Here is a 27,857-nt window from a genome sequence, read left to right as displayed (position 1 = left end):
AACGGGGCGGGACCTTGCGTCACTGAGGTGCGACTGTGTCGCTCACCGAACCGCTTCTAGCCGCGGGCCTGAGAGGCTGGTGGAGCAGCATAGCTGCAGCGGGGAGCGCGATGCCTTGAACCTGTGGTGAGCTCCGCAGCGCTGTCCTCCCGCAGTGTCCTTCGTTAACTGCTCGCACCCTCGACCCTTGCGTAGGAACCGCGCCGGGCCTTGACTGCCGAGCCCGGCTCCCCTTTCCAGGCCGCGGCTGAGGGCGTGGGGCTGGCCGGGAGGCCCCGCCGGAGGCGCTGACTCCGTCCGGCGGTTTCCGAGTGGAGAGGAGGCGGTGGGTGCCAGTCCGGGGCTGGTTCTGGGAAGCGGGGAGAGGTGTGCCTCCTGGAGCCCAGAGTTGAGTGTTGTCGCCGGCGCAGGCCGAGTCGTTCCCCTGAGCCCACCCTGCACCTCCCAGCTGGCTCAGGCTGCCACCCTTCCCCGGCGCCGCCGCCTGCCAGACTAGCTGCCGTCCTGAGATCCGGCCGGGGAAAACGTTTCCTTGGTAATGATAATTGGAGAGCTTACGCAGAAGGAAAAGAAACCTTCTTTGTTAGCTTTTGAAACGATTTCCTCAGCGATCTGTCTCGTGTTACAAAATGTGGCTTTACTGTTGTTGAAATTTATCCCCTGCCTCCCTATTGATTGAACGGCCGTGGACGTTGATGTTCTGCCCCTTGTCGATTTTGCGCTGTCCGGCGTTTTTTTTCTTTCTCCCAGCAGTAGCACTTCTAATTGTTTGTAATTCTCACATCTCCAGCACAAAGGGCGGTTGCCATGCAGCCCCGCCCATTTTTCTTGCTATCGAGTGAGCTTGCTTTATTCAGAATTTTGGCCGGGGCAGGAGCTGCCAATCAGCTAATGATCCATAACTGGTCGCCTTTTTTTTTTGTTTGTTTGTTTTTTTTTGTTGTTTTTTTTTGTTTTTCTCTGGTACCAGGAACCGAACTCACAACCTTGCGCTTGCCAGGCAGGCGCTTTTTGCCGCTGAGCTAAATCCCCAGCCCCTTGGTCGCCTTTATATGGAAGTCACCCCTCTGAGAAGTGATGCTTTCATAATTTAACTCAAAAATAGTATGAATTTTTCTCTATGTTGCCTGGCTTCAAAGTCTAAATATTTTCCTCCCAAATATGATTGTGTGTTTCAAAGTTAATTCTTTGTCATTTGATGTAAATGAATTTTATATTTGATCCCTCTTAGGTTCTTATCTAAAAGCACACTTACTTTCCCCTTGTTGTTCAGAAAAAGAGAGAATGTCCAAAGAGAATTTTACATTTAGCATGTTTTTCGAAATATTTAGAAAAGTATTGCTTTAAACACACTGATGCTATTAGAAATCCATTTATTTCCTACGACTGTACTGTATTCTTAATTTTTGATAAGATCATTGATTGCAGAACAGCCTATTTGTTTCACTCTGGACCTGTTATAACTGCATTAATTTCCTGTCTTGAAAAAGGGCCAATACCTACTCAAAGACATAGTTTGAGTAAGCAATGGATAATAAATAGTGTTCTTAGGGACTTCGTTCTAGTACTTAGCTTGGATTACTGAGGTTAAAGTTGATATGAAAGTAGTTGATAATTCCACCTAGAAACATCTTTTTTGTAAGTGAATTTGAAACAAATTACAAACTTTGTTGGAGAATGGATATCAGCGAGTTTCTAAACCCTTGTCAGCTACTTACTCTGTGAACACTTGCAGGCTTTTCAATTTTACTTGAATCCTTTCATGAATAAATTACGGTTTAAGTTTTCAAAGATTTTTTCTGAGGTTTTTTGGTGGGTTGCCAATTATCCATCAGTAATTGTTATATTTTTATAAGGAATATTTTGACTCTAACAATTCATTTGTTAAAAAAAGAAGTGATAAGTATATGTACCGCCCACTGAGAATGTGGCATTTTTGGAATCCTTGATGTTCTTGTGAGTTTCAAAATAACAGCTCTTTATTCAGAAAACCACTCAAATGTTTTTTGAAAGCACATTTCTATCCTGCTAGAAAGGACTATGTTCTAGGCGGCACGACAATTTGAGAGCTGCTAGTTTTCTTAAGAAATCTTTACTGATTTGTCGTTTGCTAGATTTTATGCCAGTGGCTTGCAAACTGTTCCTATGGGTTATACTACTGTTCCATATGATTTAGAACAAAATATTTTGTTCATATCAAATAATGAGTATTTTTTGATTTCCATAAACGTTTATAATTCGTTTTTATATTTTTGCACTTCTTCCATTAACTTCTACGTCCCTCCATGTAAGTACTAATAGATAACTGAACAAAATAATAAGTCAAAAGACTTCCAAGTGAATAATAATCCAAAAATTGTCAACAATAGTTACTGTATTCATTTAGAAAACATTATGTCCCTGTGTATCTTCCGGAAGAGAGAACACAGCTAAATAGCCTGAAGAAAACATGGAGGGGGATGGGCAAGTGACAATTGGTAATATGTGCTATGACAGAAATATGTGTAGTCACCAAGCAAAGCACTGAAAGAGCTGTGGTGGGTGACTAAAGGGTGGCATTAACAGATTGTTTTGTGAACTTGTACTCTTCGTTGTTGCTTTATGCTGTATATAAGTTGTATTTTTACACGAGTGATGAGTGATAATATTTATCAATATTTTATTGTTTTCAAAACAACCTGCAAATTTAAGGCCCTTCCTTCTGAATCAGGTTGAGAACCATTGTTCCTGTTCTTAAGTAGTCTCTAAATTATGTTACATTTTAGTGCAAAGCGGCAGTAACGAGGTATCCTGGATACTAAGTGCAATTATAGGAAAAGAAGCTAAAATGCAGCCTCACATAATAAACTTTATCATTTAAATTAGGCACCAGGTCGAAACACGCCAAAACCAAAGAAACATTTTCTAATAAATCAGCAACAAAGACTCCATTTATTTATTTATCTATCTATCTTTTTGAGACAAGGTTTCACTGTGCCCTTCAGGTTGGCCTTGAATTCACTTTGCAGCCCAGGTTGGCCCCTTACCTCAAAGCAATCCTCTTGCCTCAGCCTACCAAATGCTGGGATTACAGGCATGTGCCACCATGCCTGGTCCCAAGACTCCTTTTTAAAAAGGAGTTTGGTTTTGGAGAGCAATGTAGGGTGGTCATCCTAAATTATACCACCCAAATTATACCACTTTGGCAAAGGGATCATTTTGAGTTACAGACATTTTCAAAAGTAACACATATGAGAAGTACACTCTGCTCTTCCTTTTTGTTCCCAAAAGCAGGAGGTAAAACTCCCATATGAAAGGAAGACATTCTTAGAGATGGACAGTTGAGGCCAAGAGGAATCGGTACAAACCTTCCTCAAGTAATTCTTATTTTCCTAGTCATTTTTCCAAACTTCTTTATCTTGTCATATTTTCACATTTTTCTACTTTTTGTCCAACCTAGCTTTCAACCCTACCTCCTTTTGTCTTACCTTTCCTATATATATTTGTATGTGTATATATATATATATTGATTAGATTATCATTATAAGTTTACATTAAATATTCAGATTATATTTCTAAGGTTTCATTTTTTTCTTAACTATTGTGGATGTACTTCAGTCTGATTGATAAGAATCTTATTAAAAAAAGACTTACTAGATTTTGATTGAGTTGATACAGCAAATTTGAGGAAGCTTAAGTTTAATTTGGGGAGTAAAATAGTGGGTTAGAGATAAACCACTTCCCACTCAGGCAAAAATTTTTATTCCACTCATGAGATGAACCTTTTATCTTTACTTAAACGTTTCCATACATCAATGGAAGAAAATCTATGCACATTACAACATCCCTTTCTACTTCTGGATAGGAGGACATTCTTATATTAAATTGAAATCTGCCTCTGTAACTCACATTATTGGCCATTCTGTTCTCTGTAACTGTGGAATATCAATCTTATTTCCTCATCCACATGACAACTCCTCAAATATTTGAACAAATTCTTCCAAGCTATGCTATCATAGGATAAATCACTCTGGACACATGGTATCTGGAATATTTTCTTATTTATTAATTTACTACCCTTTAGAATTCTCACTGCTTAGACCCTCAGTGTGGTCAAACCATTATAGAGCACAAAAGAGCTAGTCCTCCTTGCTCTGAACATCTGCTTTTAGTAAGAGTTTGAGATTACTTTAGCATCACTGATGCTCCATTGTGCTGTTGACTTGTTTTGCTTAAAAAACCTCAAACCTTTCGGATTTCAGCTGCCTTTAATTGCTTCTCAGCCTTTTGGCTAAAATCAAGTGTAACTGCCTTTAAGTACATAAAATGGCTTAAGTGCTTTTTTGGAAGGACTTATTCTAAATACCATGTGCTAGGTGCTTTTGTGCAGTTGGCTTTTCAAAACATATTCAGGAGTTAACTTTTTGTTGTATTAAATTTAATTTTAGCAAATCAGTACAGTACCTATTTTAGTCTTAAGGTAGTAAGTATTATTCATTTCTTTACTCCAATTTTGGGCATCCTCAGACTGGGCAGGCAGGCCGTGCCATCTTGTCTTCAGGTCATCAATAAAACTTAAATATCCCACTTCTTGATGCCAGCCTTCCCTTTCCCTCTGCCTCTCTATCTGAGACACTCCAGTCTTTTTTTTTTTAACCTCAAATGCAGCATGGTACTTCCTATCTCAAGCCCTTCCCGGAACCTCAGCCTGGAACATTCACTCACCATGCCCCACCTCTTCTATCTCACAAATCCTGACTGTCCTCAACTCAAATCAAATGTTTGCCTTTTTTCCCTGACACAAGCTAGTCAGGTCCCCCTTTTATAGGTTACATAGCACCCTGTGTATATTTGATTTTGTATTTCTCATTTTGTAATTACATGCTTATTTCTGTGATTACTATCTTTCCCATCATTCCCTGATGACTCACAGGCGTATCCCTAGAACAGAAGTACTGGGCACATGGTACTTGATTGGTTTGATTTTTTTAAATGATCATGAAAGACAGTGAATCCCTAACACTAGTCTGCAGCCATTTGCTCCTAATATTTTTAGAATTATGGATGAAAACAAATATAAGGACAATATATAGTTTAAAATAAACAATTTTGCTTTGAAGAAAATTTTAGTAACTTGAGTCTTCCTTAATTTCTTTTTGTTTACCTCTCTACTGTGATATTTATTGTTGCCAAGTAGGCTCAGATTCAAAACAGTAATTTAGGAGTTTCTCTTTTGTTAGTTCATTGTACTTTTCGTATATTTAAAATAACTAAAAAGTAAACCTCCACTACAGTACATTAAACTTTAATACCAAAAGCAAAATTTTCATAGTTTGGGCACTATATTTTAAAGCTATAACTTTATTCTTATTTAAATGATAAAATAAGTTTCTTGGCAGAACTCTTCCTTTGAAGTTGTTGCTATTTCACTTGCTTTATATATGGGTATTAAATAAAATGTTAAAATCTTTAATAAGTGAATGAATAGAATTTCTAGAGGGTAGTCAGATTTTTTAAATTGTAGTACATTTTTCATTTCCTACTTTTATTTTTCAAAACTGAAAAAAATTACTATCTAGGTGACTTTGGACAAGTTACTTTAACCTCTCTATGCCTGTACTCCCAACTGTCCTTTTTCCTCATCTATAAAATGGCTATTAAAAAAATTTAAATAGCAGAATCTGAAGAGCACATGAAATGCTTAGAAGTGATTAACAGATATGAGCTGCTTTACTGTCACTAATAGTAATATTTGTATTGAATAGGGATTATCACATACAGTTACTGCATATATCAGCATAGACAAATAATGTACTAAATATACTAAAAATCTCAACACTTACTCTTTTGGTTAATCATTATTTAACAAGAGGAAAGTAACTATCTAAATTAAATATATCTAACTTTTGTGCAGCCACAATACATAGAATTATATCTTTCAAGACTTTAAAGTAAGTGGTTATTAAATGCAGTAAGTGTTTTGTGCTTAAATTTTAAAGTCAATTCAACAAAGTGTTAATCTTTATTGACAATATATTGTTAAACTAGTGACTCAACCTTTTGACTCATATTTAGAAAGCAAATAACATAAATTCTAGGTTAAAGTTCCTACAGAAATTAGAGCTAAAGAGCTGTTTTTCACTAAGCAAAAAATGTGAAGTGGTTAAATTATCTTAATATTTTAATTTTATTAGATGTTTTCAAACCAAAAATGTATGCATTTTTTAATTAAAAATAAGTTAAATATTTATAAATAACAAAATTTTAGCTGATAAAATTGTATCATGTATCTTGTGGTCAAGAATGTGAGTACTGTACAGTGTGAAAAACGGGAGTTCAAAGTTTGTTCCCACCCCTTACTGTGTATTTTTCATGAGGTGCTTAGCTCTATTTCCTTATCTGTAAAATAAAGCTATAACAGTGTCTATTTCTTAGGATGTTATAAGAAATAAATGACATAAAATAGTTAGGAAAATTAAATAAGGTAAACGAACTTCCTATTGAGTACAGTCACTTGAAAGTGTATGTGAGAGAGAGTGATAATGGTTTGGTAAAATTTTAGAAATTAAGAGGTTCATTATCTCCCCAATATCATAAGTGAATCCTGTTTTCGTATTTAGCAATGTGATTCTGAAAACAGAAGTATAAATCTTTATTTTAAAGATACAGTCATTTAAACAAGTCCTATCTTAGACTGTTAGACCCATGTAAGTCTACTGAACAAGTCCTATCTTAGACTGTTAGACCCATGTAAGTCTACTGAACAAGTCCTATCTTAGACTGTTAGACCCATGTAAGTCTACTGAACTCTCAGAGTTTTTCGTTTTTTTAACGGTGGATATATTTCTATTTTTATATTCTATGTAAAAGTAACTTTATGTATATTTGACAGAAATTATGTGAAGCAACACTTCTGGATTCTAAAAGACATCACTTCATCATGGGACAGCAAATTTCAGATCAGACACAGCTGGTTATTAATAAGTTACCGGAAAAAGTAGCAAAACATGTCACATTGGTTCGAGAAAGTAGCTCCTTAACTTATGAAGAATTTCTTGGGAGAGTAGCTGAACTCAATGATGTGTAAGTCTTTCTTTTTCATTTTTTTTTTTCCTGTTGAGATTTGCATGTCCTGGCTGTGTAAGAGGTAACCAAAAGTGTTGATTGGTAAAATCAAATGTACCAATTTCCATGAAGTGGAGTTGGCCCTTCGCAAGTGCCGTGCTCTCTAACAACTGTAAAGTTAGATTTATGCAGAAGAAATGGTAGCTAGGAAACAAGAACTAGAAACTAGCATAGCTGAACTACTGGAAGACTGTATTTCCTAAGGCTAGTTGTTTGTTTTCTGGGGGTTTTTTTTTTTGTCTTTTTGAGACAGAGTCTCGCTATGCAGTTCAGACTGGCCTTGTGCTCACTTTGCAGCCCAGCCTGGCCTCGAACTTGCAAACAGTCCTCCTGAATGCTGGGATTACAGGTGTGCGCCACCAGGCCTGGCGAGTTGTTTTGTTTTTAATGGCCTTGTTTTACTTAGCTGTAAGTCACTTTGTTGAATGTGATATCTTTACTGGTGCTTAGAAAGAAATGTGAGAAATGATAAAAGGACACTACAGTGTTTAAATATGTCTTTGAACTGATTTAAATCAGTGTTGATAACATGATACTGAATTATCGTGCTCTAAAAATGTTATATTTTTATGTTAGAATCTTGTGGCTCTCAAAGTTACTCTGCTAAAAGAGGACAGTAAAGCTATGTTTAATATCTCCAATCATTTGTTATACTTGATCAAGCTCCAAATTATCTAAAAAACAAAAACTTTCAGAAAGATACTTTAATATTGCTTAAACAGGACTCAAGCAAGAACAAGAGATCTGAGACAATAGTCAAAATCTCAATAAGGGAAACCAGCTAAACTCTTTAAGTCCCAATTTTTTGGATTTGTTTTTCCTAAAGGGCTTGCTAGACATTTAAAGACAATTGAGGTATAGACATGACAAAAAAATTTATAAATATAATTCCACAACGTTGTTGACTTTAAAAAACTTGAAAATTAAGTTGTATATCTATGTTTAAAACATTCTCTATTCCTGTGTTTTAAGAATGCAGTTATTATGATCATTAGAGTCGTTATTTGTCTTGGTATTTTTCATCATGTTTTCATCTCTGGAAGTGTTTCTTGAATCTGGTTTTATAGTGCTATTTTTTTGTATGACCTCTCATAAAATTAACAGATGTGCTTGTTTCTTTTCAGAACTGCTAAAGTGGCTACTGGCCAGGAAAAACATCTTCTCTTTGAGGTACAACCTGGTTCTGATTCCTCTGCCTTTTGGAAAGTGGTTGTACGGGTGGTCTGTACCAAGGTGAGACTCATAGAGTTCCATTCCTAAACTTAAACTATTTTGATGGTTAAAAACACATTCATGTAATATAATATAGTAGAAATAAATGTTAATAATTTGGTGATCTCATAAAGCATAGTTTTGATACAGTTACTGCCTTCCACCAACTCTTTGTACCTTGCCAAGTTATCTAATTGCCATATAGCAAGAGTATTTTATTACTTGAAATTCTTTAATTTTTTTCAGTTTTTATTTTTTTATTACTACATGTTTGCAGTACATAATGATTATATTCCTTGAGGGGAGTTAGTGCATCTATATAATACATCTTAATTCTTTTTTTAAATCATCTTCCCCTCTCTTCCCTCCCCCTCCCTTTATCTCCTTCCCTTGCAAAAGATCTATTACTCCTTTTCCTTTATCTTTTATCTTGTTCTTTATTTATATTTTGATCTTGTCATATAAGAGAAACCTTACAATATTTAAGCTTGTGTGTCTGATTTATTTCGTGTAACATATGTTCTCAAGGTACATCCATTTTCCTACAAATGACTCAAGATTATCCTTTATGGCAGAGTAATGTTCAATTGTGTATGTACCACACTTCATTCATTCATCTGTTGATGGACATTGAGGTTACTTCCAAGATTTAGCTATTGTGAATTATGAACATGGGTACTGGTAAACTCTTCTACCTCTCTTTTTGGGTTTTAGCTGGCTGTGGAGTCCTGTGGTAACACACTGTTGAGCGCTGAGATGACACCTTTAAAATGAAAGTTATTTCGGATAATTTCTTTAAGAACACTGGGTTTCGTTAATTTTTAAACATCTATTAGAAAGGTTTGGTGTGATTTATTTTGATGATTTTTATTTATAGAATGGATTTTTCAGCATCATTATACTCTATTGTAGTTCAGTCTTTACGTGTTAGATAGTTGAATATATCAGTTGTTAAAAATGTAATAGCAGCGTTCATAGAATATTAGAAAAACCCATCCACCAATGAGTAGATTAGAATAGACAGTTCTTAACCTTTTTGAAACCACAGGCCTTTGAGCAAAAATGGAAGCACAAATTTTATTAGGCTTTCTTCTGTCCCAGTCCCTGTTCTAAAACAAACATGCAATAAAATCACTCATATGCATATAAACCATAAGTGAGACTTTTATAAATGCCCTATACTCCATTCCTAACCAAGTCATAAAGAATGCTTATTTAGATTTTTTTTTTCCTTTCAATTACAGATTCCATTGATAACCTCAATAGTATGTCACATTTCCCTAGTGGATTGTCCACTTCCAGTTAATTCAAAGGGGTGAGCGCAGGTATTCCAGGCACTAGGAATATAATAAATGATAAATAAAACAAATTCCATGCCTTTAAAGTGTTACTTATAGTTCAGGCCCCTCACTTTTCTTGTCCAGATTACTGTAGATTCTGTATTAATCTCCACACTGCAATACTTTCTTATAATTCTAATTCAGGCTGCTGTGAGGTAACCTTTTCAAAGCACAGCTGTCATCAACTCACTGCCCTCCTTAAAATTCCTTAAATTCCTCATTGCCTACAAACTATTCCCAACTCCTCCATGATATGGCTCCAAGCTATTTTTTTTCTGCTTCGTTCACAACTGTTTCCTTTTACATTCTGTACTTCGACAAGGCTTAATTAATTAGGCTGTTACTTTTCCTACCACAGTCCTCAGTGCTTTTTGTTCCCTCAGTTAGAAGGTCCACTCCTCTGTGATCTAACTTGCCATCAGCTACAAGTCACAGAAAAGGCCTATCAGCCAGTTTAAACAAAAGCAGTATTTGTTTTCTCCCTTATCAAGAATTCCTGATAGAGACCAGCTGCCAGGATTGGTTCATTTAAAGACCTGACAAATCTCTCTTTTCACCTCATTGATCAGGGTGAGGTCACATCTCTTTCATACACATACACTGGCAGAAGGAACCTACCTGCTCACCATTACATTCAACATTCAAAATAATATGTAGAACATCAAAAATATGTTGAAGGAATATTCTCATATAACTGGGGTGTGATGAAGCTTGTGTGTTGATACACTGTATTATCTAAATTACATTAACTCTCCACCTTTATTTCATAAAGCTCTCAGCTCACAGAAGAGTCCTATATAAATTGTAGGAAGGTATAGGACCAGAAGTGGGTCACGCATTTGATCCCTTAATTTTCTGTTGCTTCTTTATGTTTATTTTGTTTTGTTTTATCTTTTTGAGACAGTGTCTCGCTATGCAGTTCAGGTTGGCCTTGAGCTCACTTTGTAGCCCAGGCTGGTCTCGAACTCACAATGATCCTCCTGCCTCAGCCTCCCGAGTGCTGGGCCTACAGGTATGCGCCACCATGCCCGACAGTTTTGTTTTGTTTTGTTTTGTAACAAGGTCTCACTGTGTAGTTCAGGCTGGCCTTGAACTCACAGGGATCCTCCTGCCTCAGCCTCCCAAGTGCTGGGGATTATAGGCATGCACCACCATGCCTCGCCTCTTGCTTCTTTTTGATACACAGAATTAATTTTTAATTTTATTAATTAAGGAAATTCCTTTTTATCCCAATATCTCTAACCACTACACCTTATGCAGTTAGTGTTAACTTCTTCCTTGAAATAAGATTCTAAGTAGAAAAACAAAAAGTGTTAAAGACAAAAGCAATTAGATCTTTCTTTTGTGTGGTTTTTTTTTTCCTTGATTTTAGATCTACTTGAGAGAAAATTTTTTATTTGCCTTCCTTAGGTTCTTCTCAAAAGAATCCTTGGGAAATCAGTGTTTACATTAGAAAGAATTAAATCTGATTTGAAAATCTGACATGACAGGGAAAGCTGTTTTCTGAATTGAGGAACATGTGTACTTTGCCCTTTTATATCTACAGTAAGACCTTATCTTGATATTCTGTATTATGCCGTGATTATCCTTAAATAAAATTTAGTTTAATTTTAAAATAATGTATAAATGGAATATTGTTTCTCATACTCCACGAGCAATCCATAAGTGAGTCCTGTCAGTTTTCTCCTCAAAATATATTTGGGATCGGGGCTGGGGATTTAGCTCAGCGGCAAAGCGCCTGCCTGGCAAGTACAAGGTCGTGAGTTTGGTTCCTGGTACCGGAGAAAGAAAAAAAAAAAAAAAAATGTATTTGGGATCTAGTGAGTTCTTACCATCTGCAATATACTCCCATCCTATTCCTACCTAGTGACCAGCTCTTACTAGGATTATGCTAGTCATCACCTAACTGGTCTCCCTGCTTCTGCTTCCCTCCCCCCACTCCATCAGCACAACAACTGGTCTATTTCACATCACAATGTGAAATGTAAAACAGATTGAGTGTTTTACTTCTTGGCTCACAGCCCTCCAATGATCCCTATGTACTTGAAACAAAAGCCAAAGTCGTTACTGTAATCAGCAAAGTTCTGTATATTCTATGCCTGCCTTACCCTTTAACCTTATCTTCTACCACTTTTCCCCCTCATTCTGTTAGAACCACTCTGGACTCCTTGCTGGACTCCTTGTGCTCCTCACCAAGTGCACTTTTGCCTTTACATAGTCTCAAATGATGGTCTTTCCCCCAGATACCTATATATTACTCATTCCGGTACTTCTTCCCGTTCTTAAATGACATCTTTCCTGTAAGGCCTCCCCTGCAGCCCTTCAGCATTCCTTCTCCCCAATTTCAACTTCTCCATAACCCTGATTTTTATCTAACGTCATCAGTATTTGCCTGTCTCTCCTACCTATCATATAACTGGCATGAGGGTAGAGATTTTTGTTTTCTACACACTATGTCTTTAGTATCTAGAGCATTACACCTACTACCATAACATATACATTGGGAATACTTACAAGTATTTATTGAAGGATCCTATGATTAGACTAGTTATACTGTGATAAACTTTGCCATTACTAAACTTTTCTGAATTACTCCATGATTTCTTCTGTGCTACACAGTTCCAAAGATAAACTGGCTCACTTTCCTCAGCTATGAATACCTATTCTGTAAGCCTCTGTAAGTTCCTATTATTTTTTAATTCTATTGATTTGTTCTCTACTCTGTGTACAATTGCAAAGAACATTACATGTTTGCATCTCAACATAGATCTTACCTTCCTAAAATTTAATCAGCTCTCTGATAGAGATGGTTCTCCCATTTTCACAATATGGAATCTGACTCATTCTTGATTCTCATTATTTTCTCTCACTGCTTTTAGAAATATTAAGCAATAAATAAATAATAGTTACAACTATTATTTTAATTTTAAATATTTAAATGTTGCTATGATAGTTTTGTTGTCCCCCCCACCCCCAGTACCAGGAATTGAACTCATGACCTTGAGCTTCCCAGGCAGGCACTGTGCCACTGAGCTATAAATCCCCAGCCCCAGTTTTCTTGTTTATACTGTTTCTTTTTGCATGCTGGGGATTGAACCCAGGGCCTCATACGTGCTAGGCCAACCTTCTCTGTATGTCTCTCCCTGCATATTCTTTGTAAATATTTTCTGACTTTGCGTATTCCATTTACTCGATATCCATTTTAATTGATTTCCTGGCTTCTATTCCCACAGTCTTCTGTACCATCTCTTGTGCTAAAAGGAAGTCTTTTATATCTCTAATCTTTCTTTGGTTACTTTGAATTCTTCATCCAAGAATATTTCAGCCTTACCCTACTAGCTGTGGTCATTTCAGAAGAGAGTACATGCCCTACTCCTTAACTACCTGAAGCCATGTGAAAGCATTCCTCTGTGGTTCCCTAAATATCTTGTCACATAGCATTATAAACTGGAAGGGAGAGTTAGTCTGTAGGGTTACAATCTCTAGACCATTGAGCTGTAACTTTTTGTGACAGTTCAAAATTCAATCTCTTTTGATAGTATTTAATATTATTTCTTTAGAAGTTTTGGTACAAAGTAGAACTTCACTACATTCAAGAAAGCCTTCTGTTTTTTCACTTAGAATGGCATGTGGTTATGGAGTCAAGTAAATCTCTTAATTAGGAAATTCTTTAAGAAATTAAAAGAATTGTCAAAACTAATCTCTAAGATTCATTTCTTAACTCTGGGAAAGCCACCTAACCTCATCAACTCTAAATAAGATGATGCCTAATCAGTCAAATGAGACAAACTTGAATAAGTTCTTTGAGCCGTACAAGTGAAGAATCTGTGTTGTTCATTTATTTAAGCTGCTTTTTTAAAAAGGTAATTTACAAGTATTGAAAACCTCTTTTTTCCAGAATGTGTATCTAAATATTTGTGTCAACTCTCACCTCTTTATTTCCATTTTCTTTGTGTTTTTAGATTAACAAGAGCAGTGGCATTGTAGAAGCATCACGGATCATGAATTTGTACCAGTTTATTCAGCTTTACAGAGACATCACAAGTCAAGCAGCAGGAGTATTGGCTCAGAGCTCCACCTCTGAAGAACCTGGTGAAAACTCATCCTCTGTAACGTCTTGTCAGGCTAGCCTTTGGATGGGAAGGTATACATACATAATTGCCATGTTTCTCTTATTTCCAATATAGAGACCATTAAAAGCTCATTCAGGGGCTGGGGATTTAGCTCAGTGGCACAGCGCCTGCCTGGCAAGCGCAAGGTTGTGAGTTTGATTCCCGGTACCGGGGGGCAGGGGAAGCTCATTCATATTTTTGCTGGTGCTCCTCGTGACACCCTAAATATTTTTGTCTTAGTTGGTATTATATACCAGATCAAGTTTTGGATTACTCCATTTATTTTTGGAGTCCTTCCATTTATTTTTATAGTGCCGAACTAAAGCTAAATTAAATGATTCATACCATGTAATGTTTTTGTTGACCCAGTCTCCAGAATCTACTCTCATACTCTATGTGCTTGTATTTAATGGCAAAGAAGATATTAATGATTCCCTTTTAATAAGTATCTATGTTCTTAGATAGTCAAAGCCCAGAAGGAATTAGGTCCAAGGATTTGGCAAAGTTATTCTAGAAAGTGTCTAACTGGAGGACTAAAAAAAAAAATTTTTTTTTTGAGGCAGGGTCTTGCTATATGCAGTTCAGGCTGGCTTTGAGCTCACTTTGTAGCCCAGGCTAGTCTCGAACTTGCAATGATCCTCCCGCCTCAGCCTCCCGAGTGCTGGGATTATAGGCATGAGCCACCACGCCTGGCAAAATTTTTTAAATATTGGCTCTAGCACTTGGCAATCCATTCAGGAGTGAACAGTAGTTGGCTTACATATTGCATATACTGGAGTTAAGAAAGTAAAATCAGCCAGTTTCTGTGATGGTGCCTGTTTATTCAGGCTTAATATATTGAATATTGTTCTAGCTAAACTTTCTTTTCTTTCTCTATTATGCTTTTTGACATGTGAAAGCTCCCACCTATTACCATTTGACAATCATTATCATAATTTAAATTTGTAAATGCCTCATTGGAGAAAACATGTTGTCTTATTGTCATTCTGGGTAGACAGCAGATATCTATGTTGGTAGTGTCTTTTATTGTAAAGTTAAAGTGTTTAATAAGAATTTCTCTTTTATTATTTTGCTTACAGTTGCATTTTCTGGTCCATTCTTAACCATCTGGTTTCCAAATACTATGTAGTAGTTGAATTGTATTTTTCATTTATTATTTTCTGTTTATCTTTAATATAGTTTTAAAAATTTGGGCTATACAAGTGCTGGTGATGTACCAAATGAATTTTAGAACATTGTAGGCAGTTTAGGCTTATCTTTGTTTTAATTTGTAAAGTTGATCTTTAAAAGTTGATCTTTCAAAGACTGGAATCTGATTTTCTACCTTTCCCTCTTCAGAATGGTGATTTTTAAAAAGTGTTTTAAAAACTGGGGATTGTGTTTACCCATATACATAAGCCACATGGTTGCAAATAAAAATACTTCTTATTGAAGTATTAATGAAGTCATCTTAATGAAGGAGGTGAAGGTGTTACCTCTTTTCATGTGCCCTTGAGACTGAAACTCAATGCCTAGTTAGTTAGTTAAGGCTGCATCTTAACTTTCTATGTTTTTAGCTTGTAGTGATGCCCTGATACACTAGTTCATAGAAAAAGACTTTACAAGTTGAAGGGACTCTTAAGGGCCCTTTATGTACTAGAGCTTTATATCTGATGTATAATTTGATCACTGGTTTGCATTTATTGAGTACTTATAGGATATTAGAATTGAGGTGAAGGTTATACATGTATAAAATCATTAGATCCTCTCAATAACCTCATGCAAGTTCAATTATTGGCCTGTATAAGATGAAGAAACAGGTTTAGACAAATAAATGCCATGAGTAGAAATTGACCTAGCTAAATTCAGACCTGTCAGTATAGAAGTACTGTACAGTCTTACACTTTCTGACATGTTACGGTTTCAATCTAAAATGTCCTCCAAAGTCTTGTTCAGAAGTGGGGCTTTTGGAAGGTTGTTGAATACTGGATTAATCCAGTGATGAGTTCATGGCTGAATGTGCTGTTAGGAGCTAAGGTCTGGTTGGAGGTGGGACACTGCAAGAGAAGAAGGGTGTATTCTTATGCCCAGTTCCTCCCTTCTCTCTCTGCTTTCTGTCTGCCATGAGGTCAGCAGATTTTCTCTACCATGCCTTTCCATCACTGCCTCTTCCTTGGAGCCAACCGACCATGGACTGAATTCTCAGAAAACCATGAGCTAAAGTAAACCTCTCCTCTTTAAGTTGTGGTTATCAGCTATGTCATCCTAGCAATGGAGAAGTGACTAATACACAGAGATAGAAAAGAACAACACCAAATAAGACTGAAACTCAGCAAGGCAAACATTAAGTCCTGTGGCTCCATGTCTGGCATTGAACATGGTGGTGAGATGTGAATTCCACAGGGCAGTGTTACCCCTGAGGCATTGGTGGTTGCAGTCCATATTGCCACTCTCTCATGCTAGCTTTACCCACAGCCTATGGCTTTCCTTGTCACACCGTTGACATTCCTGACATTTCCAGCTTTTTGAGTTATCTATTGCACCTTCAACTTTATTCTCACTGATTCATTTGCCCACCTCTCGGGCACAATATCAGTCCTCCCAGGCTTTCCTTTGAAATCTGAGAGGAAACCTCCATGACCCCACAGCTCATGCATTCTGCATGCCTGAACAGCCCACCATCACATGGAAAAAGCCTGCCAAGATCTGCTCAGGCCCTCTTGGATCACAGCTGTAGTGACCTCTCTGTACCTGAGTGCCACAGCTCAGTGAAATGAATCCTGGGGAACCAATTCCCTGGGTGGCTCTTCTTGAGCAGTAGGCCCAGAATTTCTGTTCTCAAATGAAAGGTTTATACATTTGTACCCTTTGACATACAGTTGGTGGGGTCCTACTGATTTCTGAGATGGTTTCAAACCATCTTTTTTCTTGTCCCTGTTAAAAGTATGTGATAATCTCTTCACAAAATTACGTGGCTCTAAGTTCACATGTGGTTCTTTTGAGGCCAAATTTTAAGTTTTTCAAATTCTTCTCTGCTTTTTGCTTCTAGTTCTTGTTACAGATTTGACTAAAAGCAGTCAGCAGTATGTATGCCACAGGCTGAACACTGGGGCTGCCTTGAAATTTCCTTTGCCAGATCAATTAGTTCATCACCTTTAAAGTCAGTCAGTGTCCCTCAACATCTTAGGACATAGGCAAAATGTTGACAGATTTTTTGCCAGCAACATACGTGACCTCTAGTCCAATTACCAGTAGAGTCCATGTTCTCACCTCAAACCTCATGAGCCTGGCCTTCACTGTCCTCATTTATGTTATCATTCTAGTCTTCTAAGCTCTGACCAGAGCTTATCACCCATCAGGCTCTGCTTACAACATGCTAGGGGTTTTCTAGCCACATCTCCAGACCTTTCCAGATTCTTCCTGCAGGTAGTTCCAAAAACTCCTGAACCACATTATCAAGTATAGTATAGCAGCACTACTCTGATACCAGTTTTCTCTATTAGTTAGCTTCTCATTTCTGTGACCTAAGTGCCCAGTACACACAACCTAAAGAAGGAAGGATTTATTTGATTCACAGTTTCAGAGGATTCAATCTGTAATTGGCTGGCAAGGCAGGAACGTCATGGTAGAAGAGCATTGTGGAGCAACACTGCTCACTTCACGTTGACCAGGGAGCAGAGCAGGGAAATAGTACCTAGCCAGGCATCTCTTAATCCAGTGAGGTTGACAGTTGAGGTTAACTGGCATGCCTCTGTCCTTCATTGTGTACTCCCATTCAACCTTCATGAGAGTTTACTTTCTCTTCATTAAACACTGATTCTAGTTTGTTTGTCAGAACAAGATCAAACTTACTATTTTGGCATTCAGGGATCAAATTATTTCAAGTCAGTCTTTTTTTTTTTCAGTCTCCTATCCCTCCTAGCAACATGTCATTCTCCTGGCTACATTTACACAATCACATACACACAGTTTTTCCCCTACCTCCATGGCTTTATTTATGCACCAGGAATGTACTGTCTAACAAAATCCTGTCATTACTCTCTCTCATCTTTCCAATAAGTTTGAAAAATACTCTCATTTTTACTTAGCACTTACTACATGAAATACACATTTGACATTGATATTTAATTTTTGTGTAATTACAAAAGTAATACTGCTTCCCAAGGAAAACCTTAAAAAATAATGGAAAAGAATAAAAGATAAAAGAAATTAATAATCACTTCAAGAAACATTTATTGATACTCTATGACAAAGACTCTGTCTTCAAAGAACTATGCAATTTTTACATCATTTGATTGTGGTAAATGTTGATTTTGGAGACAGGAAGAAAATAGATGTTTTAAGCTGAAGTACTGAGATTAGAGGTTACTGAACAAAAGGTAATCCCAGGACAGAAAAATAACCATGCACAAAGGCACATGGCTCATTGGGGGGACTCTGAATTGTGACGGGAGAAGGTTCAACATCTCTTTGCTTACCAAGAAGATGAAGGTGCTCCTTGAGGACAGACTTTGCTTCCTAACCCTTTTGTGTTTCTCCTAGGGCCTGATATTTAAAGTTAAGCTATTCATTTTTGAACTCACTATCAGTTTCAGCATTGTAAGGCCCTGATGCAAGGTCTATACATCAGACCACATTGTATCCTATATTGTGATCAATTACATTATGGTTGAAATTCATTTTTATAAATTCAGTATGATTAAAATGGGCTGAGTTATTTTCAGAAAACCTGAACATTTTCAGCCTTTGTCTATATTTTGTTTTCTTTAACAATCACAAAACTCATCTTTTATCTAGTCTTTATGAAATTTATGCCTATTAGTACTTCTTTCCTAATATATTTGGTCTCCCTAAAAGATGTTAATTTTAGTCTGATGTTAACTTTGTATATAAGTCATATAATGCTTTATATTATGGGTGTTTAGTAATGTTTTTTAAGACAATGAAAATAAAGTGGAAAGCATATGGACAGAGACTGTCATTGTTCCAGCTCAGCTTTCACATTGCAGGGTGAAGCAGCTGACCGATGAGGAGGAGTGTTGTATCTGCATGGATGGACGAGCTGACCTCATCCTGCCTTGTGCGCACAGCTTTTGCCAGAAATGTATTGATAAATGGTGAGTTATCTGCTGCCTTCAGGGATAAGCTGAGGCCAAATGGGATAGTATGTATGAGTAAATTTTGAAAAGTACAAAAATATTGTAGTTAGGTTCAAGAGACTTGTTTTCTTTAGTACTTTGAATGCCTCCTACTGATTAAAACTATTTTTTATTTTTACACCTAAAGTTTAAAAGATGTGGTGAGTATAATTTGGTTTTAATATTTTCCTTGTAAGGAGATTTGTGCCTGATTTGAATCTAGAATTAGATGCTTTCTTTTTTTCCCTTTTTTCTCATTTTCACACTTATTCTCTGTGTTTATAAGGAATAAATCCTTGAATATTGGATTTAGGAGACATTTTTAGATATTAGCTGGTTAAGCTCGTTGTACAAAATAAAAATTGAAGGGAACACATAACTGACTTACAATAAACTACATATATCTGGGGTACAATTTTATTTATTTACTTATTTATTCATCCATTCATTCACTTATTTGTTTATGGCACTGGGGATTAAACTCCTTGCCTTCACAGTGGGGTCCATCCCTAGCCCTTTTTATTTTTTATTTTGAGACAGGGCCTCACCGAGTTGCTATAAAGCCCGGGCGAGGCTCAAACTTTCTATCCTTCTCCCTCAGCCTCCCAGAGTGTTTGAGTTACGGGCCTGACCATCACACCAGGCTTGAAGTACAGTCGGCTGTTACAACATCTGTACACATCCATACAAACCATCACAGTCAAGATAATGAACAAATCCATAAGCCACTGACCTCAGAATTACCTTGTGCCCCATTATAAAGCCTCCTCCTCACTCCCCCTCCCCAGTTCTCTGGCAGGTACTGATCTACTTTCATTATTTGCTAAAAGTAATTTTTATTTTCTAGGATTTTTATAATTGGAATCATACAGTATATACTGTGTGGGGAGGGAAGTATCTGGCTCTTTTCATTCCATGTAATTGAGATTTATCCTTATTGTAGATATGGATAAGTTTAAAAAGTTCCTGTATAGGCTGTTGGACAAGAATATTTATGGACATATATTTTTATTTTGAGAGGGTAAATACCTAGAAGTAAAATGGCTAGGTCATATACGAGGTGTGTGTTTTAACATTTTTGAAATTGCCATTTTCCAAAACAGTTGTGCCTTTTTAAACTACCACCAGCACCACATAAGACTTCCAGTTGTTCCATGTCTTTGCCAGTATTTAATATGGTCAGTCTTTTTAATTTAAGCCATTCTAATTAGCTGTATAGTAGTATCTCATAATGGATCTCTCTACTAACAGAAAAAGTTAACCAACTTTCTATATGCGAATTTACTGTTTAACTATCTTCTTTGAAGTATCCATTCAAATCTTTGCCCCGTTATTGGGAATTTTAATAGTTCTTTGTACACATTCTTGATACTTGTGCTTTATCAGATACAGTATATGATTTGTACATATTTTCTACCACTCCTGCTTGGTTTTTCGTTCTTTTAAGGATATCTTTAAAAGAGTAGAAATTTTTAATTCTGAGGTCTAATTTATCAATTTGTGATTCATAGATAATTATTTTAGTGTAATATCTATGAAATCTCTAACTCAAAGATGTAAAAGATACTTTCTTTCAAAAGTTTTATAATTTTTTGGTTTTACATTTATGTCTGTTGTCCCTTTTGGGTTGGTTTGTTGAAAGTTGATTTGTCTTTTCTTCACTAAATTGTCTTTTGATCCTTTGCTGGAAATCAGTTGTTCGAGTATGGGTTTATTTTTAGACTTGTCTGTTTCATGCCAATACCATCTTACCCTCATGAATATAGTGTTTGTCTTAGTTAATTTTCTTGTTGCTGAGACAAAATACCTGAAATCCAAAGGTAAAGGAGGAAAGATTTATTGTAACTCACAGTTTGTAGAGGTTGCAGTCCACATTCAGCTCCAAGGCAGAGTGGTATGGCAGAGGGACATCACAGAGGAGAAACAATCCATGGCAAAGCAGGGCAGGCAGAAGGCAGCAAGCAGCAAGCAACTACAGCAACCTTCTTCCTGTCTCTTATATTTCATTCATACTACCTACCCTTAGGGAATCATACAAAGTTAATGAAGAAAATGTTTATTTTAGCTCACAGTTCGTAGAATTTTCAGTCCCAAGGCAGGGCAGCATAGCAAAGGAGCATCACAGAGGAAAAACAGTTCATGATGTGGCAGGCAGGAAGCAGCAAGCCTGCCTTCCATCTTTTTCTTCATATTCCACCCAGGCTACAAGCGTTTTGGTTGGTGCCACCTATACTCAGGATGGGACTTCCCATCGTCTATACCCAGAACTGTACTAAACCAATCATTGGACTAATTTTGTTATCACACACCCTAGATCCAGCCACCTCTGAAAAGCCCCATCTGAAAGTAGTACCTGAGGCTTTGGGTTTCTTTTGTTTGTTTGTTTGTTTGTTTTTGTTTTTGTTTTTTTCTTCCGGTACCTGGAATCAAACTCACGATGTTGCACTTGCCAGGCAGGTGCTGTGCCACTGAGCTGAATCCCCAGCCCCTACCTGAGGCTTTGAAGGGACGTCAAGATACAAGCCATAATTGACTTCTTAACAATATTGTGCATTCTTTTTTTTTGGTCTTTTTGAGACAGGGTCTCGCTATGCAGTTCAGGCTGGCCTTGAGCTCACTTTGTAGCCCAGGCTGGCCTCGAACTCACAGTGATCCTCCTGCCTCAGCCTCCTGAGTGCTGGGATTACAGGCATGCTGCTGTACATTCTAACACAGTACATTTCTCCATTTTTTAGGTCTTTAATATCTCCAAGCAATTTTTGTAGTTTTCAGTGTTGCATATTTGTGACCAATTTGCCTCTACATGTTTCATATTTTTTGCTGTTTTCAAATGGGTTTTACTTCAAGTTTTAATTATGTATTGCTAGTGTTTAAAAGGTTATGGATTTTGTGCATCAGTCTTATATCCTGTGCTCTTACTCAACTCATTTATTAGTTGTTCTGTAGCTTTTTAGAGATTCCATAGGATTTTCTTGAATGTCTAAATTGTTTTTTTAAAAGAAAATTTTTTCTGCCACAAAATTCTAAACTGACAGTATTTTTACTTCTAGTACTTTAATGATATTGCTCTACCTTTTCATGCTTACATTGTTTTCCTTTGTCTCTCATTGAATTATTTATTCTGCTGGAGGTAATATGTCCTTTCTTTCCTCTGGATGCTTATTAAGGTTTTTCTCTTTTCTCTAGTTTTAAGTAGCTTGGTGTCCCTTAAAGGTTTTTTTTGGTTTTGTTTTATTTTCTCATGTTTGTTATGCTTGGAATAGATCAAGCTCCTTAGATTTGTAGATTTATAGCATCAATATTGGAAAATTTTCAGCCTTTATTTTCTCAGAATTTTTTACTGTTTTCTCTCCCGGCTATATACAGGATTCCCATTACTGTGCATTGGACCACTTGAACTTGTACTTCATATTGAACAGTTGTTATGCCTTTCCAAATTCACTAATCTTTTTCTCTGCAGTGTCTAACTTACCATTAATCCCATTCAGTATAATTGTTTACCTTAGATATTTTTGTTTTCCTTTCTACAAGTTTGAATTTTTAATATTTTCTATGTCCTGTCTCATATAATTGATCTTTACTGTTTTGAATATATGGAATATTATTATAATTCGAATGTTCTTTTCTTGCTACATCTGCTAATTCTAATATGTGTCTCAATTCTGGGTTGTTTTTTCTCTTCATTGTGGATTATATTTTTCTGCTATTTCTTTATATCCCTTGTAGTTTTTGATTGGATGCCAGATATTGTGAATTTTACCCTTTTTAGGTACTAGATATTTTTGCATTACTAAAAATGTTATTGAGGTTTGTTCTAGAATATAGTTAAGTCACTTAAAAACAGTCTGATCCTTCTAGGTCTTGCTTTTATGATTTGTTAGATGGGACCAGAGCAGTGTTTGATGCTAATTATGCCCCACCAGTTATGGCCCACTAGGACTCTTTGTAATTATGAGGTGTTCTCGTCTGGCTGGTGAGAATAGAAAGTATCCCATGCCCTTTGTGAGCTTTGGGTGCTGTTCCCTCCAATTCTCAGCCTCATACAGCTTCCTCACCTGCACAGACTGGTCTGTACTCTGCTAAAGATAGTGAAGGGGGATTTTCTGTAGAGCCCTACAACTCTCCTTGTATGGCTGTCTCCTTTCCAGTAGTCTGCCCCGCACAAGTAGCTTCTTGGCTTCCCCAGAGTGTCAGTTGTATCTTCACCACAGGGAGCCTGCTAGGCCCCACATAGGTCCCCCCTCCCCGCTACCTGCCCCAGGGCATGGAAACCCTCACAGGTGCAATGAGCTGGGGCAGTTAAAGGGCTCACTTTCTTTGCTTCCCACCTGTCAGGAATCATTGTCCTTGTGGCCTGGTGTCTTAATATGAAACACATAATCACACACACACACACACACACACACACACACACACACACACACACAAATAGGGAGTGGACACTCCACTTTTGTACTGAGCTGCATCCCCAGTTCTTTTTTTTTTTTTTTTCTGAGACAGGCTGCTGCCAAATTGCTTAGGCTGAATTTGAACTTGTGATCCTTCTTCCTCAGGCTCCCAGAGTGCTAGGATTACAAGCTTGTACCACCACACCCAAATCATTATTTTCTACATTTTGTCTTGTGTTTTAGTTGTTTTAAAGGGAAGATAAATCTGGTCTTTGTTGGCCGGAAGCAGAAGTTGATTATTTTTAAACTGTGATGTTTTGCTCATAGACAAACACCCATAATTATCTTATAAAATATCTCTGAGGAACCAGAAATAAACCTGAATAATATATGCCAGCTCTGGCTTGCCCATTTAGTTTTTGGAATAAATTTCTAAAGTTTTGCACAGAAGCCAAAAGAGTAGTTGATATAATTTGATTATTTTGATCCTGGGTTTCCTTGACAGATGAAGAGAAAAACATTTTTCCTTGCATAATATATTTCTGGCTCAAATGTTACTTTGAAGTTTCCAAAATATTTGACAAGGAAAAAAAATCCCTTTGGAAAACATGACCTAAATTTAAGTGATCTTATATATGTATTCTTTCCTGACCAGGAAAATGATCTCCATATAAACTTCATCTTATTTTAAACCTTGAGCGCTCCATTTTTCTAGTTGCTTTAGGAAGTCTTCTTGTTACTGATTAACCGAAGGACTTTTTATCAGACCTTTAAGCACAATTACATTGTTAAGAGCCATTTACCTAGATACCACTGAGAAAAGCAACAGGTAACACCCTTTCCTGCTTCCTTATTTCCTTGCCACTGTCAAGAAATTATTCCTAGCATAATGTCTTCTATTTAAATACAAATAAATTTCACACTTTGCACTGTGACCAAATCTTCCATTTGTGAAAGGGAGTTTTCTCTCAGGATAAGGAATTTTTATAAGAAAAACTTGACCTATTTGGAACAAGGATTTGAATTAATGGCATTGCTTGTAGCAGCAAAAAGCAGGGAAACCTACTAAACATACTTTTATGGGAGATTAAATAAATCATGATATGTCCATATAGGTTATGTTTAAAAAAGCATAAACAACTTTAACCTGTGCTGACACATAATGGTCTATAAGATGTATGCACATATATGCTGGAGGAAGAGAATTTAGGATAGGAATTATTTTTCACTGCATACTTCTATGCTGATTATTAAAATCTATGTACATGTATTACTTTTCAACAAAACGCATTGCTAAGAAAGAATGAAAATAAACTTTTCTTGTTTTGATTTCCCTAATAGGAGTGATCGACACAGAAATTGCCCTATTTGTCGCCTACAGATGACGGGAGCAAATGAATCTTGGGTGGTGTCAGATGCCCCCACAGAAGATGACATGGCTAACTATATTCTTAACATGGCTGATGAGGCAGGCCAGCCCCACAGGCCATGACCTTGGGGTGAAGAGCTGCTTCTGTTACTGCGGGCTACAAGTACCCGGAGAAAGAACAGGTCTCTTGTAGCACAGATACAGAAAAACTAACTTTTCCCATCCTCTTATTTTTGCTGTTCTGGTAATGTGTTCCATTTTTTTAAATAAACTTTCCATATCTTCCATTCATGGTAAAGTAAAATTTGCTACTGTTTTAGATTGTATTTTATCTGTTCTAATGTGTATTAGAACTAATTGCACTTGAATCCTCTGCTAGCAAATAACAGCAATATTTCCAGAGGCTTGGACAAACTACAGATTTTGAGAGCAGACGTGTGCTGGAATCTTTTTTAGTTAGGTTTAAAAACTTGAATTTTGAAAAGCTGTAGCGACCTGAGAGAAAAATTTTAATGACTAAAAACATAGACTATGTGAAAGTGCGTATTACTACTTAAAACTAGTCATTCTGCTGGAGTTTAAGAAGTATGTATTATGCCCCCTTGTGGTTAGTTCATGCTCCTTTAATAATTTTTACTTGAAGTGATCCACAATTTCATAACTATGTAACTTCAGCAGTGTGTTTTTCAACTAGTTTTTACTTTTAAAAATTTTTTCTAATGATATATAATTTGGGTGAAGACTATAAAGTTGGAACTTTGCCTTATAAATGAATTTCTGCTGGAAAATCTCCTTGACTGTTCTGGAAATGCCTTTCCAAAGCTGAAGAACTGTTTCAAGCCGCTTTTGATAATGTTCATGCATCCTGGAGTTTCAGAAGGCAATTTTTCATCACAGTATATACCTTTATATTTACAGATTATGATGAGTAATTTAATATTGGTTTATGGTGCTTTTATTTTAATTTGAAGGTATCTTTTTGAGGTTTCAAGTCCTCAAATTTCTTAGGTGAAGAGAAGAACATAGAGTGAGGCTTCTTCACCACACATACGTAAAACACCTCTGCAAGCTAGAAGGTTATTTGGCTGTCTTACTGCTTCACACTATTTCCTTGAGTAAAAATGGAATTAAGATCTTCAGTAGCACCTCAACCAATTTTTAGATCTTATAAAGTAAAAATTTTAACATTAGCATTTCAGCATAGAATAAAACTAGGGCCTTGAAGTCTCCTTTAAAACAATATTTTAACATTCCTTGTAAATTTTTTGACCTATTATTATTGGTAACTTGCAAATATTGCTATTTTTCTAAGTACCAAGATACACCCAGTTGCTGCTTATTGATGACATAAATTTTTGGATAGTAAGATTTTAGGAAGTACGCAAATAAAATCCATTTCAAGGAAAAAGGTCTGTCTGAAATAACTTTATTTTGCCCTCAAAACTGAACATTGATATTCATGCTGAGGACAGCTAAGTACCAAATAGTTAAATACTCACTTTTGTTGGTTTATACAAGCAGAATTCTGGGGACTCTTATATTAACCTGGTAGTATGCCTGATGGTTATATAATCTTGAGAAAACCTCTTACTCTTGTTTGTAGCTTCCTCCTTTAGAAAGAGACTTTATCTGTGGCTTTCATACTATTTCAGCAATGAAACCATTTTTTCCCCAAGTAAAACCTTAGAACCCAATCCAGGTGTGGTGGCACATGCCTGTAATCCCAGCACTCAGGAGGCTGAGGCAGGAAGATTTCTTCGAGTTCAAGGCCAGCCTGAACTACACAGCAGCAAGACCTTTTCTCAAAAAAAAAAACTTAAACCCCTTATACACATGTTTGCATGCAAACACCCTACTCTACTGTGTAAGTCATATTAATATAAATTCCCTTTGCTCCAATAAGTAAATATTACCAACCAGTAAAAATATATAAGGCACTGCTGATATATGGTATATTAGAATTTGGTGAGTAATAATTTTGAGAGTTATTTAAAATATTTGGAGTGTGGGTCAGAAGGTTCAGTTCATGTCAAATTTGCATATTCCTAAATTTCCTCCATTGATTCTTAATAATCTAAGGAAAAAACTTCAGGATAAGTGATCCTCTGAGATGTTCTCCAGCTCTAAAAATTTAAATTGTCTTTTTGGATTAGACTTGCTGTGTTTAATTCAGATTGCCTAATTTTAAAGTGTTTCTGAAAATGAACAGTGTTGCTTTACAAGTTTTTGAGTCTTTCCAGGTATAGCTAGTGATTTTATCCCCGGAACCCTTCACCCCTGAAGAAATTATGGGGTCGAGCCCATTGAGCCCAGTGACTTGACATTACCTGCACCTGTTTATCTTACAAGATGCTCTCCAAGACACTAACTGATTTACTGTGAAATACGAAACATTTTATACTAGCCTTATCAAATAAGTGGACATGGTTCTCTGCTCACTCCACTAAAACTAGGTGATAATTCCTGAGATGTGAATGTTAGGTAGGTTCTACTGTAATATCTAATCGTAAATGTTGTAAATTTGTTTAATAGATGAAATGTACATTTTTTTCCTACTCTGTACAGCTTTGTCTTTTTTAAATATGAAGTACTTAAATGCACTTACTATGATAGGAAATACGTGTGCCTTCTAGGATTTGTGAAATGGTCTCATGTAGTCTAAGGAATGTGTCTTATAAGTTATACAGTGTTCTGTATCCTAACTCAGTAACAAAGGGTTTACTAACTATAATGCTAGAACTTTAGTTTGAGAAAATGAGTTGGACTGTGTACTGAATTTAGAGGTTGACAATAGTAGTACCTGTTTTGTTAAGAGAAACTGATCAATTGTGCAATAAATAATCTTTAGCAAGAAGTTTTTGCGAATTTAAAATATTTTTCTTATCATGTAATTTCACTTTCGTATATGCTAAATGTTTATATTCCTTAGGACTATTTTATATTGTGCTTTGGGGGGGTTGTGATGTTTGTGTGCTATGTCTTGAGATTAATTTTAAATTGGACTTGATTTCCTTGTATCTAATATATATCTAGATAATAAGACTCCTTGGAAAGACCTTTTGGTTCAGTGACTTTTAACATTAGGAAATTGAATTCATTAAAAGGCAAGTCTGGAGAATTTGCATTTTTAACTGCTGTGTCTTTATTTTCTTAACTGACCCTTACTGTCTATCAGAAGTAAGATAACTGCTGGAGATTGGAGAGATCAGCTGATC

General features: G+C 36.5%; 1 protein-coding gene across 3 annotated transcripts; it reads left to right on the top strand.

Moving 5' to 3' along the window:
* On the top strand, window positions 1–27,773 carry Rnf141 (ring finger protein 141). 3 transcript variants are annotated; one of them, XM_005380281.2, is made up of 6 exons: window positions 1–126; window positions 6,872–7,062; window positions 8,229–8,337; window positions 13,619–13,800; window positions 18,757–18,864; window positions 24,615–27,773. In XM_005380281.2, exons 2-6 carry the CDS (start codon window positions 6,920–6,922, stop codon window positions 24,763–24,765), a joined length of 693 nt encoding a protein of 230 aa, XP_005380338.1. In that variant the 5' UTR covers window positions 1–126; window positions 6,872–6,919; the 3' UTR covers window positions 24,766–27,773. The 3 variants fall into 3 exon arrangements, with proteins under 3 accessions (XP_005380338.1, XP_005380337.1, XP_005380339.1); XM_005380280.2 differs by having other exon boundaries at window positions 1–325; XM_005380282.2 differs by lacking the exon at window positions 1–126 and adding an exon at window positions 342–535.
* The last annotated feature ends 84 nt before the right edge of the window (window positions 27,774–27,857 follow it).

The sequence above is a fragment of the Chinchilla lanigera genome, unplaced genomic scaffold (genome assembly GCF_000276665.1).
Source record: "Chinchilla lanigera isolate Chin_1 unplaced genomic scaffold, ChiLan1.0 scaffold00013, whole genome shotgun sequence".
Taxonomy (NCBI): domain Eukaryota; kingdom Metazoa; phylum Chordata; class Mammalia; order Rodentia; family Chinchillidae; genus Chinchilla; species Chinchilla lanigera.
Note: the sequence above shows the minus strand (reverse complement) of the source record. Positions and strands in the feature narration are given on the sequence as shown.